Source organism: Rhinopithecus bieti, unplaced genomic scaffold, assembly GCF_001698545.2.
Source record: "Rhinopithecus bieti isolate Rb0 unplaced genomic scaffold, ASM169854v2 scaffold_15676, whole genome shotgun sequence".
NCBI lineage: Eukaryota > Metazoa > Chordata > Mammalia > Primates > Cercopithecidae > Rhinopithecus > Rhinopithecus bieti.
The window spans coordinates 326285-348648 of NW_016809194.1; the positions used below are offsets into that span (position 1 = coordinate 326285).

A 22364-nucleotide genomic window follows, 5' to 3' on the forward strand; every position below is an offset into this window, starting at 1 on the left:
TTTTAAATGTAAACGGAATAAATCATCCAATCAAAAGACCAGAAAAATGGGAGTATAAGTGAGGGAAGGAGGGAACACACTGATTTTGTCTAATAGTCACAAAACAAAACAGAAAACCAGAAACATTTTCTCTTTTATTTTTTCACCATCTCTCATTGCAAATCTTCTATACGCTAATAGATACTTTCAACATTGCTACAGATCCCCTTAGATTTCATCTTCTCAAGAGCAAAAGCAAATCATTAATGTAAGCCTGTTAAACTGGATGGCAACTATGCATGACTTCCCCTAGAACCACGTTGCAAGGACCGCTTTTTCAAGCAGCTTTTCCTTGTCTTTCTGCTGGAGGCCGGTTCTAGGTAAAATAGCCCAGCAAGGCAACTTGGAAAAAAACTTTAAAAAATTAATGAGTGGGTCCGGGCGCGGTGGCTCAAGCCTGTAATGCCAGCACTTTGGGAGGCCGAGGCGGGCGGATCACGAGGTCAGCAGATCGAGACCATCCTAGCTAACACGGTGAAACCCCGTCTCTACTAAAAATACAAGAAAATTAGCCGGGCGTGGTGGTGGGCGCCTGTAGTCCCAGGTAGTCGGGAGGCTGAGGCAGGAGAATGGCGTGAACCCGGGAGGTGGAGCTTGCAGTGAGCCGAGATCGTGCCACTGCACTCCAGCCTGGGGCACAAAGCAAGACTCCGTCTCAAAAAAAAAAAAAAATTAATGAGTGGAAAATCATAGAATAAGTCAGGATTCTAGACAAATAACTAGTGTTCGAGTCCCCTCCTTGCCCCAACATTGTCTCCCCACCCTCTGGAGTTCTCTACTCTGACTACAAGCGTAACCAACACTATGTCTGGGGGCCTCTAGGATACTACTTAAGCATCCTGGCAGTGTCTGATCTGAGTGGTCAGTGCTCAATGTTGTTAAGTATTTTGCATAAAAATGCTGGTTTCCTCTGTGTGTGTAAATATATATATATATATATATATGTTTATATGCATATATGTGTGGGGGGGGGAGGTATATGCCAGGATTCTAATAGCTAAAACAAAGATTCAGAGACAATAACTAGAGCGGCAGTGCAGAAAAGGGGAGTGTTGCCTTGCTGGGAATATTCAAAGTTGGTCTGATGGTAACATGCAGTATGCTACTAAATGACAACCAGCTCCTACGGATAAAAAGCCCTGCTTTGGCACATTCGCAATTTCCCTCATGTAAATAACACCCACTATGGCTCATTTCAAGGTTCCCAAGTGACATCGCTGAATGGAAAATTAAAGAGAGAAAGTCTTTCAGATGTAAATAATCTCAATTATAAATAATAGTAAAATGTAGTAGAATCACTAGAATGTTAATTTTGAGTATCACATTTGCTTTTAATATAATGTAATTGCAAGTTTGCATAATTTAATATTTAATAATAGTTGCATTTAACAACTAGCTCCCAAAATCCTTGAAAATTTATCAGTGGGTAGGAGTGAGCAGGTCCCATTCACTCCAGCACACCACTACATGTTGCTCTTCAGGGACGTTAAAAGATACTTTGAACAAATCATCTGGATGAAACTATCTCCAGAGTTCCCAAGGATGCCAAACTCTTTGCTATCGCACTTTAGAAATACCCAAAACACAGGTTAAACTGTGGACCGTATTTATTAAGAATGCCATTAACAACACCTTACGCTTGTATCCCGCTTTACACTTTTCAAAGTAGTACTTTTATGGCACGGTGGGACTGTCTGACCCTGCGGAGTGAATTTAAATCGCTGGGTAAATAGCTTCTTAATGTATAATGAATGGGTGAAAAGAAAGTCCTGGGAGCCTTTTGTCAAAGAGAAAGGCGAAAGAGTGAAACTGACAGCCCTATCAAGGAAGCCAGGAGACTGGTTGGCCCCCACCGGGTTCCTGGTTCTCTCCTGGAAATGGCTCCAACATTGTGCAAGCAGGTGGGTGTACAATAGTTTTGAGCACGCATCTCTCCCTCTCTCAGATTTAATTAGAATTTCCCTTTTTTCCAACAAAGAGTTGGACGGGATACCTTATAAGAGTTTTACAAACAGTAAAATGATAAGCGCCATAACATTCAAATATGCTCCCAACAGCTCAGTAATGGTTTCCTCCAGATCAAAACGTGCCTGTCAGTGCAGCAGACGCTTGTGCAGACTCTACATGCATTCTCACCACAGACACTCACACCGCCAGTAGTCGTGGCCGAGTGGTTAAGGCGATGGACTAGAAATCCATTGGGGTCTCCCCGCGCAGGTTCGAATCCTGCCGACTACGGTTACAGCAGCAATTTTTCTTGCCATCAAACACTTTTTGTGTTTTAGAGCGTTCTGCCCCAACTTCCACAGATTTCAGGAATTTTCTAACGGTTGAAACACAACAGGGACCCAAACGGGAGAGGAGAGAATGAAAGGGCGAGAAAGTGTGGTTGTGGTTACAACGTGGGCCCGGGAGGGGCAGACGGGACAAACCACGCCAGACGAGCTTAAAGGAAGAAACGCAAAGCATCGCGAGTCACATAGACACAGGGCAGAGACAGCTCCGAACTCCGTCCCGGCATGCGCCAGCCCCTCCCGAACCCACCGCGTTCTCTGCCGCTAGCCCTCTTGGGCGCCGGGTTGCCACGGGAAGCAGTGCGCATGCGCGGGGACGCATAATGGAACGTGAGCCAGCCGGGTCTCCGCATTACCCCTGGAAACGACCGGACCCTGGCGATTGGAGGGGAAAACGCCAGGCGATTCAAGATGGCGGAGGACCTGGACGAGCTCTTGGATGAAGTCGAGTCCAAGTTTTGCACACCTGACCTTCTAAGACGGGGCGTGGTCGAGCAGCCCAAAGGCTGCGATGGCGGAACACACAGTAGCGACCGGAACCAAGCCGAGGCGAAAGAGAATCTCAGGTTAACGGGGCGGGAGGGGTGGACTGCTCTGGTAAAACCCTGCTCCGGGCCCTAAAGCTTCCCCTCCGCCGCCCAACCCAAAAGAAACGTGCCCGCGAACTCCAGCCCCTCCTTACATCACGGTTCAGACCCTCAGCGCCCTATCCTCAGCGGCAGCGCACCCCTCGACCCTCTACGCGGATTCTGGCATTTCTTCACTCAGCGCAGACTCCGCCCCCCGGCAGGCCGCGGAGAGCTAGTCCCGCCCTTCCGCAGAGCCCGCGGCTGGAGCCTGTCTTCACCCTGTTTCTGCCTGCCAGAGCCTAGGAGGTTCTAATCGGGGACCGGGATGCCCCTCAGGCGCCCCGTTCTTAACGCGGAGAAGGCTGTGCTGACCTCGGCCAGATTTTGCCTCTGTGTGGCCAAGCGGTTCTCATCTCCCTGTGAGGGGCCTGTTAGACAACCTCATCCCATAGACTCAGACCCCGCTCCCCAGGCCAATCCTAATTCTGTCTTTAGCTCAGTTTTGTTTTGTTTTTTGAGATGGAGTCTCGCTCTGTCCTGTTTCCCAGACTGGAGTGCAGTGGCACGATCGTAGCTCACTGCAGCCTCCAACTCCCCGGTTCAAACGATCCTCCCGCCTCGGCCTACCCTAGGTGGGATTGCAGGCATGAGCTACCACGCCCGGCTAATTTGTATTTTTCGTAGAGACAGACTCTCGCTGTGTTGGCCAGGCTGGTCTTGAACTCCTAAGCTCAAGCTGTACTCCTGCCTCTGCCTCCCCTAAGTGCTAGAATTACAGTTGTAAGCCATCGCACCTCAGTTTGTTTGTTTTTAACTCAGGGAGTTAAGATGAGATTAGATTCATGACAAAAGGGTTAATTATTGTGAACATTAAATCATCTACCTTCCTTCTCTCCATGGCCCCCTAGTTAAAGGTCCCAGGCATACATATAGAAATTTAGGGACATTTCTTAAGTATTTTGGTTTTTGATCTAAAAAAACTACCTTTCAAATTTACCAGTCGTTTTTCCTCCATATAATTATTAAATAATAGGACTTCCTTCACTCCCCCATTTACCCCACAATCCCTCAAAAAACAATGTTTGCATCAGAGTATTGTCCTTCAGCAACTCTTGCTAGAATCTTTTGGAAATTGCCTCTTGCCTAGAATATTTTGGAAACGCTTGTGAAATTACACGGAGGCAACCTTGGATCAATCTAAGAACGTCATCTCCGTTAATTTTTTGGCTGCATCTTTGATTTGGTTTTGTTTTTTTTGGTGTGTGTGTGATTTCCCAAAGTATTATCCAGCTCTGTTACTATCCAGTTCACCTGGCTTATCTCCAGTGACATTTATTTATAAAAATTCACTCTGCGAAGATAAAAGCATCGAAAAAATTCTAAAGGAGCACATAAACAAAATTTCTAAAAGTTAGTTGAGTTCTGAGCAACATTTTAAAACAAAAATTAGAGACAACTATAATTACTATGAACGGGCTAACACTCATTTGGCTGGATGTTGTAAATATCACTCTCATTAACTTTTATTATCTTGTATACTGGAATTCTTTATGTGCCTATTAGCACATCTACCATCCGTATCCCACAACAGTTGTTGCTTTAGTACTTTTCATTTGTCCTTCTAGGGGATAGAGCCAATCTATCAAGGAGCTTTTCAGAGCTGTTCATCTTAGGAGAACTAGCATGCGGTGGGGCAGGATGTATTGAAGCAAGCTGTTCAAAATGGAAGGGACTATTTATGTGTATCTTCTCCAACCATGGGTTGTGTCATGCCTGTTCTTGCTCTACTAAAATTCATCCATAATGTTTCTAGTACCTCAGCCCACCTTAATACATTAGATTTTTTAGTACTAAATAACATAAAAGCCATAGTGAACCAGTACTGTTGTCATTTATATTAAAACTTTTCATCTGGCAATGTAGTTGTAAATTGTACCAAAAACAGCAACAAAGGGCCTAAACCTTATACCAAATATAGTCCCAACCTGGTTTATAATGTTATATATTAAAATTTTTCCTTGAGCAAAATTGATACTTAAAAGCTAGGAACAATTTATGTTTGAATTTATTAACAGGAGATTACCTACTAATTGTATAGCAGTGTAACCTGTATCTCTCATAAGAGTTAAAATACTGATATTACCTCTTAAAATGATAGCTTTGCAAGTAATACTATAAATGACCATGCTACATCTGGATACCAGGAACAACTGCTAATGTAAGGGGTCAAAACGTGCAATTTGTTGAAGTGTTCAAAATGATAAAAAGAAATATGTGATTAGTAAAAGAAAAGACTGATGTGGGTTGAGAGGAACTGCAATAGGAATAAAGTGGTTCAGGATGATACAGATGGGAATATTTAAAGATAATATAGCTTTCTAGATGATATATAACAGCCAACATTTATTGAGCTCTTTCTGTATGCTGAGTGCTTTATATATGTTATTTCATTTAATCTTCACAACCCCATGAGGTGAATACTGTTACCCCATTTCACTGACCAAATCAATGCTTAGTTACTTGCCTACAGTCATATTGCTAAATCACAAGGACATAGTACATCTAGATTTAAGCTTTGTATATATACCTGTCACATTTAATTATAGGTTTAAGTGTTTATATTTTATTTTGAATATACCTTTTATTTTCAGCAGAAACTATATCTTGAAAAGATTAGAATGTCAGAAACAGAGTCAGAGAGGGAACCAGTAAAAGCTTATTAACATTTGATTGAGATTATTATCACATCAGAAGACCAAAAAATGTCTTATACAGTCCTTTAAAATTATGAGTTCTCAATGAAATGTTGACTTTATTGTTATTACTATAGCAAAGCATAGGCAAGTGTAGGCATTGTGAAATTGAGTGATCTAAGAACAGACCAGAATCTTATGTAAGCTGGTAATTTGGATCTGTAACAGTACTGATTAGGTTGGTGGAGTTTGGATGCATCTGATTCTTGAAATTGTGAAATTGCATGAGGGAGGATACCCCAGTGAGTATGTCCTGAAAGCCAAAGAAGAGAATTTTAAGAGGCCATCTTAGCCACCTCTTATCAAAAAAGAAATATAAGGAATTGGTACCCAACAGTGTCAGATGCTTCTGAAAGATTAAAGAGGATTGGAACTGAGAACCACCATTATATTGTAGTGATTTGGGCAGTGGAAACCTTTGAGAGAAGAGTTTCACTGTAGTTGAGGGATTAGAGGCCAGAAGTAGAATATTATACCTGAAATAAATTTTAAGTAGTCATCTATATATCATTTTTATAGATAAAATATTTGAGTTTCAGAGAGATTAAATAATTTAAACTAGGTCAGTAGCTCTAGACTGGTGATGATTTTGCCACCCAAGGGGCATTTGGCAATGTCTGGAGACTTTTTTTTATTGTCACACCTGGGGAAGGGTGTGCTATTATTTCATAGCATCTAGTGGGTAGATGCTGTAAAACGTCCTGCAATATACAACAGTCTCCTGCCCCTACATACACACCCCAGAGAATTATCTGACCCAAAATGTCTGTCGTTCCAAGGTTGAGAAACCCCTGTCTAGGATTAACACCCAGCTGATTCTAAATCTAGTCTACTTGTAAGGAAGTAGAAATCGTGGATATAGACTATTCTTCAGTAGTGAGTAAGAAAGGGTGGCAGCTTTAAGAGAGGGGTTTTTTGAAGTGTCTCTTTGAAGAAGAAAGCCTTAAGCATACTTCTAAGTCAAAGGAAGAAACCAGTATACAGTGAAAGACATTAAGGGTAAAAGTTACAGTACAACTGAAGAGCCTAAGCCTGGAGACAGATAGAATCAACCATTAGGTAGTAGGCAGCAGTCTCTTGCTTTTCTTATTTCAGGTTAAATTTTTTTACTCCAAGATGTAACGAAGAAGGCCTATGTTAAAAATTGTCAGAATAAATACATTTCTGAAATTAGAGAGTTTGACTAAAAAACTTGTCTTCTAAAACAAATAATTTAATGAAGTTATAAAGTTGATGTACAGCATCTACTTCATATAAACGCTAAAGAAAGTTAATGTTGTATAGTATGAAGTGCAGGGACTGCCCTAGATTCAATTCCAAGCCTTTTCTCCCACTGTTTATATGACCTTGAACAGATTTCTGAATCTCTCAGTGCCTTTTCTTCATCTATAAAATGGGGTTAAATAAAGATACACTCATGTAAAGACTAAGGACAATGCCTGGGTTATAGTAAATATTCAGTCAATACTTACTATTTAGCTATTAGCTATTTAGCATCAGCTATTAAATAGAAGTTCTGTGTAGTAGTGGTTGTATTAATAATCCAGTGATGACTTTGCCTGCAGAAGGTAGAGGTAGTTGAGTAGCTGAGATATTCTAACAAATAGCACCTTTTTTGGGGGGTTGGGGGGAGGGTGGTCATTTGATTACATGACCTTTGGCTCCTCTTGTAAAGAGATATGGTTGACTTACAATGCAACCTTTAGGGGAAAAGTCAGGAAGACTCTTAAAATTATCTTTGTTTATAATATCAGGTTCTGCTTATCATTGTACATATTTTGCATTAAATACATGCTTTATGTAATTTAGATAAGTACATACCCAGCTTCCTCTCAAATATAATGTATATAGTTTTAAATGTCTCAAGTATGTAATATCAAGTATGTAATAGTATAGAACATATGTGAATTTGTACCTGATAAAATATATCTTTGTCTCAACAAACTTAGACTATATCCACAGTGAAAAAAATTAAAATCACTTTTATCTTTCTACTATCAACTCTAATAATGGACTTTAAGCAAAACTCTTCCGATACTAGCTTTATCTGCTCATAAACCTCAGGCGAGTTTTCTCTGCATATGTTTTCTTTTCAGATCAACAGAAACATTTGAAAAAGAAGATGATCTTGACAGTCTTATTAATGAAATATTTGAAGAGTCCAACTTGGACAAAAAGCCCTCTGTAAGTCAAGTGTTATAAATATGTAGTAATTCTGTCATTATTTCAAGACATGTTTAGAATAGTCTTAAAGAAGACGCAAGTAGCTACCCATTATCTTTTGAATTCCGAGAAATACAATTACTTAAAGAAATTATTACACTTAAAGAGCTGTAGAAGTAGTAAAATATTAGAAACTCTCAGTACGTGTTTCCCTGTGCACTTCTCAGTAAGAATAACAAATTAGAAAAGCTGTTAGCATAGAAGTCAACTCACACATCAAGCTGGTCACTTGTATTTATTTGTAGTTTCTAAGAACACTTTTCTAAAAGGCCAAAAACAAACAGCTTTCATTATAGGAATGTGCTTAGCACCTCACGTGCAATGCCATTGCTCTTATCCCATGAAGCAATGACTAAATTGTTAATATTTCCATTTTTTAAATGTTTATGTGTCTATTTTAGGTGCATAAAAAGTTCACAAAATAATATAACAGCAACCTATATACTGAACATACCATGACAGCTACCCATATTAAACATATATTAATGTTTTGCTATATTTGCTTCACTGGACCTTTTTTTTAAAAAAGAAGTGCAAATTAAAGATATAGTTTAAGACCTCTCTAAATCCTACTCTATTGCCTTCCTTCCCAAAGATAACCATTTATCCTTTTTATCCATACATTTATACTTTTATTACATATGTATATAACCATAAACAATTGTAACTGTGTACAGTAGTCCATTATATAACTGCCATAGTTTATACACTTCCCTGATGATGGACATTTACATTGTGCTCAGTTGTTTGCTATTACAAATAATGCTTCATCAGATATCTTTTTTTAATTGGAGAAAAGGCATACAAATTTTAACATGTACACAGGGAAAACCAGTGATTACTCCTTCATTAGATATCTTTACATGGCTTCTTTTACCCATATACAGAAATTTCTCTAGGATGTATAAAGCTAGAAGAGGAATTCCTAGGTCATAAGGTGTGCTTATCTTCAACTCTACCCATTGCCAAATTGTTTTCCAAAGTGACTTTATCACTTAACATTTTTCATACTGGGCAGTATATGAGAATTTATGTGTTTTAATTTTTATCAGTATGGTGTGTGTCAAGCATATCTTTTAGATTTAAAAGAAAGATACAAAAATAGAAGTCTAATTTACAAAGACCACAAAAAACAGTAAGAAATAACTATAGTAGCAGGGTTTTGTTTTTTAAAGGATAGGGAAGATAAAAGCAAAACAGTGGACTGAAAACATCTAGGTAATGGTTGTGGTTAGAATATGGATAGAGACCACTTATATTTTTGTCACCCAGACTGAAAATCAAATGACTAGTATAGATTTTAAGATCTGAATTTTTCAAAATTAAACTTTTTCAATTCACCTGAAGTAAATTAATACACTGATGCCAAGCTGAATAATATGTAAACACAATAGCAATATTAAATATAGTCATTCCTTGGTATATTCAAGGGATTGGTTCCAGGAACCCCCCACATATACCAAAATCCATACATACTTAAGTTCTACAGTCAGCCTTACAGAACCCACCTATATGAAAAGTTAGCCCTCTGTATATCGGGTTTTGCATGCCACAAATACTGTATTTTTGATCCTTGTTTGGTTGGGAAAATTCCACATATAAGTGGACTTGTGTAGTTGAAACCCATGTTGTTCAAGGGTCACCTGTACCCTGCAAACAGAATACTTCCTAAGTACCAAGTAAGTGTGTAAGCACTGAATAGTAATGCCAATTTGTAGTACTAATTAATGGTAGAAAAAAATTACATCATTTTGTTGCTCTTCATTAATCATCTGAACAATTCATTATTTATTAAGTACTATAGGGTGCATATCTGTTTATGAGGTGCTATCTTTTCAGTTAAGGTGTTTCAGAACAAGATAAGTACTTCTCTGGCTTGGCTTTAAGATATACTAATTTGAAATAAAAGTAGCTCTTACAGTCATGAAGAAATAAATTTTTAAGCATGATCTTTTCCTTTTTTAGTTATGTATTATGTCCAGTTTCCCAACCTTCAAAGGAGATAGCAGGTCTAAGTAAAACATTCATTGGGGAAAAAAACATTTAAGAAAAGAAACATCGGGCCGGGCGTGGTGGCTCAAGCCTGTAATCCCAGCACTTTGGGAGGCCGAGATGGGCAGATCACAAGGTCAGGAGATCGAGACTATCCTGGCTAACAAGGTGAAACCCCATCTCAACTAAAAAATACAAAAAAACTAGCCGGGCGAGGTGGCGGGCGCCTGTAGTCCCAGCTACTTGGGAGGCTGAGGCGGGAGAATGGCATGAACCTGGGAGGCGGAGCTTGCAGTGAGCCGAGATCGCGCCACTGCACTCCAGCCTGGGCGACAGAGCGAGACTCCGTCTCAAAAAAAAAAAAAANCAAGCCTGTAATCCCAGCACTTTGGGAGGCCGAGATGGGCAGATCACAAGGTCAGGAGATCGAGACTATCCTGGCTAACAAGGTGAAACCCCATCTCAACTAAAAAATACAAAAAAACTAGCCGGGCGAGGTGGCGGGCGCCTGTAGTCCCAGCTACTTGGGAGGCTGAGGCGGGAGAATGGCATGAACCTGGGAGGCGGAGCTTGCAGTGAGCCGAGATCGCGCCACTGCACTCCAGCCTGGGCGACAGAGCGAGACTCCGTCTCAAAAAAAAAAAAAAAGAAAAGAAACATTGATAAACAGATGGTCTATGCCAGTGTTGTCATTAGAGGCTATATTATGCCCTAAAATACTACTCCCCACCGCACCCCAGCTCTCCCATTCTGTCGCATTTCTGAACTGTTCCCAGACCCACACAAGAAAGCCCAGGAACCAACAACGAACCTCAGAGTGTGCCAGCTTAGAGTCATAAGCATGAGTCTGGATGGCACATGAAACATGCTCCCCAAACAGAAAGATTCGTGCATATTGTTATTTTTCAGACATGTGCCAAAATTTTTTCCATTTCTGCTTAACATCAAATAAGAGTTGAGCGACATAGTAAAACAATATTTTTGCCTCTATTAAATTTCCTCATCCACTATGTAAAATGAAGGCACGACTCTGCATAGTTTAAATTGCCTTTTCTCCATCTCACTTCCTCTCCTTGGCGGTGGTCCTAGTGTGTGGTTGGTTTATGTTGTTTGGTACCATATACCACTTAACACTTAATAAATGCTTGCTAATGATGATGATATTATGTAACCATATAGGAACTACTGTATGGTTGTGACTAGGTAGCTCTACATTTTCCTTGAACATTTATTGGTTGATACCATTCCATTTGATCAAAATTAATATTCCTGAAGTTACACAGGAGCTTGGTTAGTTTAATTTTCGTTCCTATGACGCACATTCACAGCCTTTAAAAATGAGCCTGAGGTTTTTTTCCTCCTCAATTGAATTTTTCTAGAATGAAGTTTTAAATAGCAGGTCCTTCATATTAAATCATTGAACTGTAATATTAACTGAAGAGTTATAAAGTGACTCTAAATCTTAGCATGCTAATAATGGCAATATATCAATTTCCTAGCCTAAAAGTTAGTAGAGTAATTTGCACATTCCTTAGGGAATTCTGCTTCCGTTTTGCCTTTAAAAGGTTTTGATCATTGTTTTATTTCAGAAACTTAAAATGATGCCATCAAAATGTGTATTTAAGTCATTTAGAAAATATTCTTGTTATAAGGAATATTAGTTTTCATGTTACAGTTTTCTAAGTTACTCGTGGCCTTTTATTGTTTTGCTTTTTTAACAGAAATTAAAATCTAAATCTTCAGGTAACACATCTGTCAGAGCTTCCATTCAAGGCCTTGGTAAAAGGTAAGTTGAGATTGCTTTGGTGACTTATACACACTATTGAGCAAACACTATGAGCATAGTCTAGTAGATTTTGTTACCATTTAAACAGCAGTGACATTGAACAACAAAGCATTGGTTGGCCTTCAGGAGAAAGACCAATAGCAATATCTTCAGTGTTCTTATGGTCTATGACCCCCTTCATGTAAAGGAAATTAAATGGGGGATTATTGCTATTGTAAATAATTTTCTGCCATTTAAAAAAAGTGTGAACAGTTTCTCAAAATTAATGTTCTGTTATATTCTTCAGTATTTACTTTGTCCCTTACATTATTTGGCAAACACATTTTTCTTTTACTCATTTTAACTCCTTGAGTGTTCCTGAATGTACAGGTTATATCCAATAAAGCAGTGATCCTACAATAAATAGCTCTTCTTTGAAATGGTTGGCTTGCTAGGGAAAATAAACAATTTGATTACAAGAACATAAAGTCAACAAAACCAAAAATTTTTTAACATGGCCAATTAACTTCTCCTATTTTTTGTTATAACTTCATATTTTTGCATCTGTTGAACACATCTAGTTGCAGTCCGGTGTACCTTGGTGGAAGCTCTATTCCATGTGGGATTGGAACAAATATTTCATGGAGGTAGGTTGTCAGAAATGTATTATACTTTCTTACTAGGTTTTTTCCAAATGGTTGCCCCGTTGTTAAAATGTAGTTCTTAACATCTTCGCATCAGTCTGTTTTATAAGGAGAGGTATTTTTATTAGCTAATCTAAGAATTCTTTGTTTTTAATTCTTGGGAGATAGCTATTGAAAGCTGTGATGTTAGGTATGTGTTATTCATTTTATGCTCTTTTCTAAGCCCCACTTGAAATGCCTGGATCACTCCAGTCCCAGCTTTGTTTCCACAGGACACAGGAGAGTGAACTTCTTTCCAGGCAGTGGAAGCAAAGTGGCCATGCAGATACATGATGCCTTACCCACACTGCCTTGGCCAGTTAGCATGCAAAGCTACAGGTCTGCATTACCCAAAACATTCTCAAGCATAGTTGCTTGATTTTACATGTTTACATATTTCAAAAGCAGAAACCCTACATTCTTTGTCTCTTCCCTGCCCTTCCTACCTCTGCTTTCTCACTCAGTACCTCTTTCTGGGCAATCTTATAGTCATGATGCCACCTACCCCAAACCCATGTTAGCCCCATAGTCCTAGCACATTCCATTGGCACTTTCATAATATGGGCAAACAGTTTGGCTTTAAGCAAACGCTACTCTCCTGCTGCTTTTGGTTCTATTTTTGGCAGAGGCCTACTTACCTAGCTTACTTTATTAAAATATTTTTATCTAGTTATTTCTAAAACACTTACTTTCTGTTAATTTTTTAAGAAAGAACGGCCTAAGTTATATGATTGCATGTTGACCACATTTCTGGAGGGATAACTGTTATATAGTCAAACGTCACCAGCAAGGATACATTCTGAGAAATATGTCATTAGGTGACTTCCTCATGTACAAACATCATAGAGTATACTTACACAAACCTAGATGATATAGCCTACTACACACCTAGGCTAGGTGGTGTACTAGCGTACTACACACTACTAGGCTGCAAACCTGTGTAGCATGTAACTACACTGAATACTGTAGGCAGTGGTAACACCATGGTACATATTTGTGTATCTAAATATTAAAAAGGTACAGCAAAAATACATTCTAAAAGATTTTCAAATGGTACAGCTGTATAGGGCACTTAGCATGAACCGAGCTTGCAGGACTGGAAGTTGCTCTGGGTGAGTGAGTGAGTGAGTGGTGAGTGACTGTGAAAGCCTAGGACATTAGGCTAGTGTAGACTTTATAAACACTGTAACTTAGGCTACACTAAGTTTACTTTAAAAAGTCTTTAATAATATTAACCTAAGTTTACTGAAACTTTTCATTTATAAACTTTTTTTAACTTTTGATTCTTTTTTAATAGTAATTTAAAACACACTGTATAGCTATACTAAAATATTTTCTTTCTTTGTATCCTTATTCATAAGGTTTTTTCAATTGTTTCATTTTTACTTTTTAAACTTTTTTGTTAAAAATGAAGACACAACACACACATTAGCCTAGGCCTGTGCAGGGTCTGGATCATCCATGTCACTGTCCTGTACCTCCACATCTTGCCCCGCTGGAAGGTCTTCGTTGGGGGGGGGCTACAACATGCATGGGGCTGTCATCTCGTAAAAACAGTGCCTTCTTCTGAAATACCTCCTGAAGGACCTGCCTGAGGCTGTTTTACAGTTAACTTGTTTTAATAAGTAGAAGGAGTACATTCTCAAATAATGATACAAAGTATAGTATAGTAAAATCATGAACTAGTAACATAGTTTATTATCATTATCAAGTGTTAGGTACCATACATAATTGTATGCACTACTTTTATACAACTGGCAGCTCAGTAGGTTTGTTTACATCAGTATCACCGCAAACACATGAGTAAGCATTGTGCTATGTAGGACAGCTATGATGTAAGTAGGAATAGCAGTTTTTCAGCTCCGTTATAATTCTGTAGGACCACTGTTGTATATATGGTCCATCGTTGACCAAAACATCACTGTGGCAAATTAACTGTATTGAATAATAGAAGTGGGAGTTAAAAAAACATTGTTGGAGGGTTGTGGTGGTGCCAGCCTACATCCAAGGACAATGCCCAGAAGGTAGGGCTATAGGACAAAAGTGAAATTAGGAGTCTGGAGAAGCCTTATATGGGAACACCAGGCAGCCAAAGGCTAATATAAATCCACCAGAATGTTACCTGCTGTTAGAGCTATAAAGAAGAATTAATAGCAATTGAATCATGTATCGAGGACTCTCTGTACAAAAAAATTAGAGCTACAAACTGCTTGTAGAGGTGAATTTAGTGTTGTTGCTATCAATCCTAAATTACCTGTTTCAACTCAGTTGGGACTTGCTCTGTCATTTTCAGAGCCATGCCTCCTCTATTCCAGGCATCTATCAAGTCACCCATGAACCACAGCAGCAGTTTCCCAGTTAGCATCCACTTCCATCTTTTCTAGTATCACCCACATATAGCAATCAAGATATCACTAAAATATTATTTTGAGTGCCTCTCTTCTATTCAGAAGGGAAGTGAGAGTTGCCATTTGTCTCACATTAACTCTAAACTTACTATTTGCTTTACCAAATTGTTATCCTTGTTGCTCCTCTTCTCTCTTTAGTTCCTTCAGCTCCAATTAAAGCCTGGGTCAGATATTCCACTTCCACTGGGACGCTTGTCATTCTGTACTTTCCACTTGCGTTTTTCTGCGTCTGAGTATATTTACATTTATTCCCTGTCTGAAACAACACTCCCTTCTAATGCATGTCTCCTGCTACCTTATCTGTTTAATTCACATACTGCAGATTGATTTTTCCATTTGAATTTTTTCCATTTTTTAAATCCATTGAATGCCCATGTCGTAAACCCTGTGCTAGGTTATCAATGAAAGGCAAAACATTGGCCAGTGAGGAACAAATCAGCACATGATTACTCCTGTGGCATGAAACGGAAGGGCTCTGATGACAGAATGCCTGAGTTCAAAGCCTCACTCTGCCACTTACAAGCTCTGAAGCCTTAAGAAGGGATGTTATCTTCTAAAACCTAATTTCCTCACTCTTAAAAACTAAACATATTTCATGGAGATACTCTGAGGATTAAATGAAATAATACATGAAAACTATGCTTATGGTGGAAAAGACAGCTAGGTACTGCAGGCACACTGGGTTCTAATTAAGGTGTCTTTCTTATCCATTAGTCCTGCTTTCTTGTTATATCTCAAGGACTAGAATATTTATTCTACTACTAGTTTTCCATTTAATCTCAGGAAATACATATACTTATAGGTGCCTTCTGTTTTCATGAATGATCTTTTAAAAAAATACATTCTGGTTTACTTCTAAAAAGTAAACATTTCTTTGAGATTTTCTTATGTATGAAATATTTTGTGTGTACTTTGATTTAGTTCTACCACAGACAAAATCTATACTAGATGGAATTTCAGTAAACCAAAGAACAGCCTGTTTTCATAGCTCGAGGCCCCTATCACATACTGTTAGTCCAAGTGGGATGCCAAAATCAATTATACCCCATTTCTACCTCCTGCATAGCTGTAAGAAGAGATACCAGTTGCATATATATGTGCAGGTAAATATTTGTATTCGCAGATTTTTTATTAGTTGCCCCTTTCATGACACACAATTTGCACCCATAGAAAAATAAACACATGTGTTCATCTACATATGCAACATTTTATGTGTGAAGTACTTTATACTGTCCAGAGCACTTTTTATATATGCATATTGACTTACCTACTCCACAGGAGAAAAACCCAAGATGCCTATCAAGAATTTTTACCTCCATTTTATAAATGAAGAGATGGAGGTACTTGTGTTAAATTCGTCAAACACATATTAATCACCTGGTAGGTCCTAAGGATTAAATGAACAAATTATGGTGAACAAATAAATGGACAGTTCCTGTCCTCCATAAGCTTTCAGTCTAGATAAGGAGATAGGCTTTAAATAGATATCCCACAAATAAGTATTTAATTTCCATTTGATATGTGACATAAAGGGAAAGTATGGCATACTATAAGCATAGATAATGGGCACTCTAACTAATATGAAGGATCAAGGAATAATTCTCTGAGAAGATAATCAAACCACAATATGAAAAATGAGTAGGAGTTAGGCAAAGAGAGGTGACCATTGGAGCCAGAGCACACACATGTTTAGAAGATCCCTGAGAAGGGGAGGAGCTGGGGGTGTTCCTCTGGTGGGAGGAACAGAGAGCATCTGGCTGTGCTGGAGCATAATGGGAAAGAATGGCCGCTGAGGGGACTGGAGAGAGAGTGGAGGGACATTTGACTTAGGGTCCTGTAATCCTTTAGAGGGTTTTGGAAAAAGTATGTCCTGTGTGCAATGGGCCAGATTTGTGTTTCTTAAAAAAGTCATGTTAGCTGCTCTGCAGAAAATGGCTTGGGAGTTGGAGGGGCAAGACAGGAAAGAGAAGATGGGAGTTGTGACCTGCGTGGTAGCAAGGACTTAGGGAAAAGCTCAAATTTGAAGTATTTAGAATATAGAATTGACAGAATTCAGTGATTGATTAAGGAAGGTAAGAGAGAAAGTTGTTAAGAATGACTCCCAAATAATGTGCCTTGCTCAAGGTCATATCAATTATTACAAAGCAAGGATTCAAGTTGGTTACTTGATACCTAATCCATTATGGTTTCTATTATACCATGTAGCAGAAAGCCATGTAATGAATGGGAAGAATCTTAGCTGATGTTGCTGTTGGAACTGTGGTTATCTTCAAACTGTCCAAACATCAAGTTTCTCTAGTCCCATTGTGTAGATCTGATAGGATTTAATAGAGAACCACAGTGTCTGGGCAGAAGATTATATTGGGTTAGATTTGGGGCATTCTTGTCATAAACATCTTTAAAATAGTGAATTCTACTTATTAGCTGGACAAAAGAACAAAGCTCTTGGTGACATGTGTGATGTCCTCTACATTTTAGAGGGAAACACCTGACAGTTTGTCTTTCACTGGAGTCATGACTTTATATTAGATATGCTTTTATTTACATAGTTATGAAAGAGAAATATATTTCAGCCCTGAAAAGAAGTACTGATTTACATGGCCAGGGCATAAAGGAAATTGAATCTATCCTGCCTATTTGTGTTGTTTGTTTGATTTCTAGATACAGCTCTGGTTTGAGGTAATGCTGAATGACTTTAGATTTTAGAAAACGATTTGTCTTTCATTTGTTGATGGAAAGGGGAGAGAATAGTAGTAGGAAGCATGGTGGCAGTAATAAGTACTACAGATAAAACGAAGGCATTTTCAAACCAATCGCATTTTACTCTCAATTATTTTTTAAACTACTTGCAAGACTGGATTATTCCATAGACTGGTACTAATTATGATCTAATAGAGTAAATCGTAGCAGTGGAATGATTTCTTAGCTGCAAGTTAGTTTTATGTTTCTCAAAGGACGATGTTTGTAGGAAAATGTGGTGTGAATAGATTTGAATAAACTACTAAATTTTAAATTAAAAAGCTGTATTTAACATTATGGTTGAGATTTTACACATACAAAATGTCAGGAAATTCTAAATTATAGTTCCCACAACAGCAATAATTCAGCCAAATTGCACATGTGTATTAAGGCATTAAAGTTAACACTCTGTGCAATCATGTAATAAACTATGTATGCATAAGAAAGCAGGTCATAGTAACTTTGGGAACTATCATTTTGCATTTCCTGACTTGTACATTCGAAGTCTGAGTTCAAATGTGTACAAATGTAGTTGTTGAATTTCCAAATGTAGAAATGCAACTTCATAAATTGCTAAGTTTGAAAGAAAATATGGACTTGCCTATGAAACTTGTATAGGTTTTAAATGTTTCATTATTATTATAGTTAATAGTATTTTTAGAAATACAAAGCATTTATTCTCAAAGAAACTTTCAGGCCAAAGGTATTTGCAGTTTTGAAATTAGCATATCTGAACTTTGAAGGGAAATAAATGAAAAAAATCTAATGGTGAGTTTGTTTTATTTTTTCATTACAGAAGTATTATGTGCTTACTGGAAGAATAAAAACAAAATTGAAACATGTATAAAGAAAAAGATAATAATCTCCCTTCCTTCCCTTTATTCAACCACTCCTGATGCAACCAGTGTTACTGTGTAGTATGTAACTTTCTACATTTTGCTCCATGTTCTTATAAACTCCTAGCCACCTATATAGGAATTTATTGGGGGGGTCGTTTTTACAAAAGTAGGATCATGCTATACATGTTAGTGTGCACCTTGGTTCAGATATCCCTCCAGATTAGTATATAATCTAGTTATCATGAGCATTGTTTCTTCTCTCACTACAATCGAAGCTCTATGAATATAGAATCTCACTAGCACATACCAGACTCTCAATAAATATTTTTTAAGTGAGTGAGTGAGTGCATTATGCCAAGTTGTGAGGCAGCAAACAAATACAATCTTTTCCCAGCTCTTAATCAGCTTATCTGAAAAACAGATTCATTTCAATGTCATGTATATTCTTTGGTAGAGATATTCCTGAAAATTTCAGTAGGAAGGGAAGCATTTAAAGAAGTCAGCTTATGTGAAGATCTCCCTCAGACCTAATTTGAAAACCATGGAATTAAAAGATCTACAAATCTATTTTCTTTTGTATCTATATAGTATATGTGTATGTTCAGTGTACAAGATCATAGTAAAATAGGTTTGTGCAAAAATTTAACCTTAAGGTTTAGACTGCAAATAATGCTTTAGTATAAAGATTTATAATCAGATTAATCTGTACTTTTCTGTTGTTTATTCAGTAGTCTGTAATATGTGGTATATCCCATAAATAAATCACCGTGTCTTCACATTTAAAGATACTAATAATCTTTAATATACAATTTTTTTTTTCTGAACAGAGCATGTGACCATCTGCGTTGTATAGCCTGTGATTTCTTGGTAGTCAGCTATGATGACTATATGTGGGACAAATCATGTGATTATCTGTTTTTCAGGTATGTTACTAAAGAACTTCACTCTGAAAAAAGTACCAAGTACTTTATATTTCTTATTTTGATATATTCTGTCTGGGCAGATCCGGCCAGATCATGTGGGCTTCACCTCTTCAATATAGTCATGTGCTACATTATGATGCTTTAGTCAGCAGTGGACTGCATACATATATACATGGTGGTTCCATAAGATTATAATGGAGTTGAAAAATTCCTAACACCTAGTGACATCATCGTCATTGTAATATTGTACTGCAATGCATTGCACATGTTTGCGGTGATGCTGGTATAAACAGTAACATGCTGTAGAGGTTTGTAGCCTATACCATATAGCCTAGGTGTGTGGTAGGCTGTACCGTCTAGGTTTGTATAAGCTCAATCTGTGATATTCCCACAATGATGGAATTGCCTAACAAAGCATAAGCAATGCATGACTGTGTTTCTGTCATCCATCTCCTTCTCTCCATCTGCCTGCTGTCAGCCTAGATAAGGACATGTTACTTCTGGACAAGAATACAGAAGTAACCTCCTCACTGGTTTTTCTGCCTACAGTCTCTTCTTTCAGACCATCCTTCCCTTGTTCAGAATTAAAGCATAGCTCAGAGTATACCGTCCTACTGCTCAACACCCTTCCACTTACGGAATAATGTCCAAATTCCTTAGCATGGCGTTCACAACCCTCCATAATCCAGCTCCCATCCGTCCATCATCCAGCTTTGTCTTCCCACAATGTATATTTCACCTTTGAAAGATTTCATTTACATGAGAGTCACTCAAGGCTCCCATTGCTTCTGACTTGGTACAACCTCTTTACCTCCTAGGATGCCTTCCCACCATTTGATCTACCTAAACCCTACCTGTCCTTCAGAGTAAAGTTCATCACATGTCTTCCATGATTCTTTCACCACTCTCTCAACTGGAAGAAAACTCTTCCCTTCCTGTGTATTCACGGTGCTTTGGACCTATTATATACTGTAATATAAAACTGAAGCTCTTAGGCTGGTGTATGACTACCTTTCTCCTTGTGGCTGAGATAATGTCTTGCTCATATTTATATAATTTGTACATTCTTATACACTTACAGAATACCTAATATCTTTAAGGTGTTACAAGTTATAAAAATATATTTGAACTTTACATTGACATTTTCAATTAAAAACTTAAAGCTAAAATTAATACAGTATATTACCGCAGCACTTTTCAATAGCATAAAGAAAAGGGTAAGAGACTTTCCCCTACACCTCTTTTGGCAGCCATTCTTGGGTAAATCTATGAGTATACCCTAATTTAATAGTTGTTAAACTTTCTCACATCAAGAACCACTTTGAAAATCTTATGAAAACTTTGAATCCTCCTCATACATATATACACAATTCAAATATAAAAATACATGGAAAAATTATAACTTTAAAATTTTAGAGTTTCCAATCCAAATAAAGCCTAATGTATTCCCAGAATCTGAGGTCAGGAACCCATACTTTTAGGCTTAGCCCACTTTTTACCCTATAAGTGGAAAAGTTGGCTTTTAATTACAGGTTGACTTTTCCTTTTCTGACTTTTCTAAACCCTCTGCTATTTACTATCTACAGTTAATCTAATAAGTGGCTAATAATCTCCATATGTCTCCAAGATGAAGCATGAATTTTTATAAAACTATCATAGGATAATAAAATGCATGTAACATCAAGACAGTGGAGAACACAGGCATAAAGTAAACTATGGATAACTTAGTTGGTACTTGAGGAACTTGCAGCAACTCAGAGTCATCAAGAACACCAGTTGGTTTACCCTAGATCTGTGGCAGCCTGGTTTTAAAATATATGTATTTTTAGATAAAACAGTGACAGCTAGAGGATTTATTATACTATTAAAAATAAACAAGTAGTCATTATTTAAATCAGTAGAAAATACTGTCTCGGTTTTCAAGACACTTAGGAATGTCTCTGGGAGATAAGAGAATGGAACAGCTAAAGAATAAGGCTGTCTCCACCATCAAGATATAAATCATTGATATTTATTTTGTACAGTATATTGGTGTTTACCTGTAGACATTATTCAGCAGCTAGTCTATGATACTCTTAGATACTGGGCTCATAAGATGAGAGGAACCCAGGGGAAGGGAGACATGGGCGGGGACAAGCATGTGAGCAGCAAGTTAGTAGAGACAATAGGGCCAAGAGCACTGATGGGAGGTGAGCCTTGGATAGGAAAAGGAAGACCTCTATGACTGAGAGGAAGCCAGCAAGGTACTGATGTGTTCAGGGAGAGCTTGCCAGGAAATTGAAGGCTTTCATACCTGGCGGCCTGGTTTTGAGAATGAAGATGTGATCTGCTGAAAATAAGGGAGTGGAGGAGTGTCCCGACCTGCAGGACAGTCGAACAGACCCTGGAAGGGGGAGTGGGAATGGAGGAGACAAGAAAACACGAGAAATGGAGACAAGACAAATAGCCTGATCAAGTCTCGTTTATTGAGTGTAGGGTCATGCCTTATATAGGCTGGCAGGGGAAGAGGTTGGGCCAGGGCGGTGACAGGGGACCGGTCTTCTCAAATTACAATCGCGCATGCGCCATGGGTTTGTACTTTTCCCGGGCACGGGATCGCGCCTGCGCCCTGGGCTGCATATCTTCCTGGGCGGGAAAATGTTTGCGCGCGCGCGGGAAAGGTTGGCGCGCACGGGAACAGTTTAGGCGCGTGCGGGAAAAACTTAGGCGCGCGCGGGAAAAGCTTTGGGCGCGCGCGGGAAGGATTTGTAAATAAAGAAACTGGGAATGTGCCCTCTTGTCTCCGCTTTGCGGAGATCAAGCAACAGAGGTCGGCTAATTCCGGGCCTCATGGCTCCGGACAGGTCCCCCTTTTTTATATATAATTATGGCTAGAAGATTGTCCCTCGGGAACTGCGCCTGTCTTAGGTTGGAGTAATGCATCTCATCACTGGTACCCGTCATGGGATTAGGCAGTAGCTTATGACGGCCCTCCTGTCTTAGGTTAGTGAGAGATGATACTCTCTTACCCGTCATTGGCTGTCCAGTTCAGCGCATAGGGAAGGTGGTCATAATGGGTGTGAGTATGAACCACCGCGATCTTCTTGTTCTAGGCGATGATAATGGACCTGTATAGGCTTCGCTTGGATAGCCTCGAC

At 38.6% G+C, this 22364-nt stretch overlaps 1 protein-coding gene and 1 non-coding gene across 12 annotated transcripts in view; both read left to right on the forward strand.

The window, feature by feature from the left end:
- The first annotated feature begins 2195 nt into the window (after positions 1-2195).
- On the forward strand, positions 2196-2277 carry TRNAS-AGA (transfer RNA serine (anticodon AGA)). The gene has a single exon. It is a non-coding gene; the product is annotated as a tRNA-Ser (tRNA).
- Positions 2278-2359: 82 nt separating this feature from the next.
- The window catches only part of CFAP418 (cilia and flagella associated protein 418), a 53790-nt gene continuing 33785 nt past the window's right edge, over positions 2360-22364 (forward strand). For 6 of the 11 annotated variants that reach the window (XR_001888519.1, XR_001888521.1, XR_001888523.1 and 3 more), the window contains exons 1-5: positions 2745-2899; positions 7752-7839; positions 11592-11656; positions 12217-12282; positions 19132-19227. Coding sequence is in view for 5 of the 11 variants with exons in the window: in XM_017888839.1 (XP_017744328.1) it covers positions 19182-19227 (46 nt within the window). In the remaining 6 variants the exon portion in view is untranslated. Of the gene's footprint in view, positions 2900-7749; positions 7840-11591; positions 11657-12216; positions 12283-19131; positions 19228-22364 lie in introns of those variants that run through there. The other 5 variants (XM_017888841.1, XM_017888840.1, XM_017888843.1 and 2 more) reach the window with 5 other exon arrangements.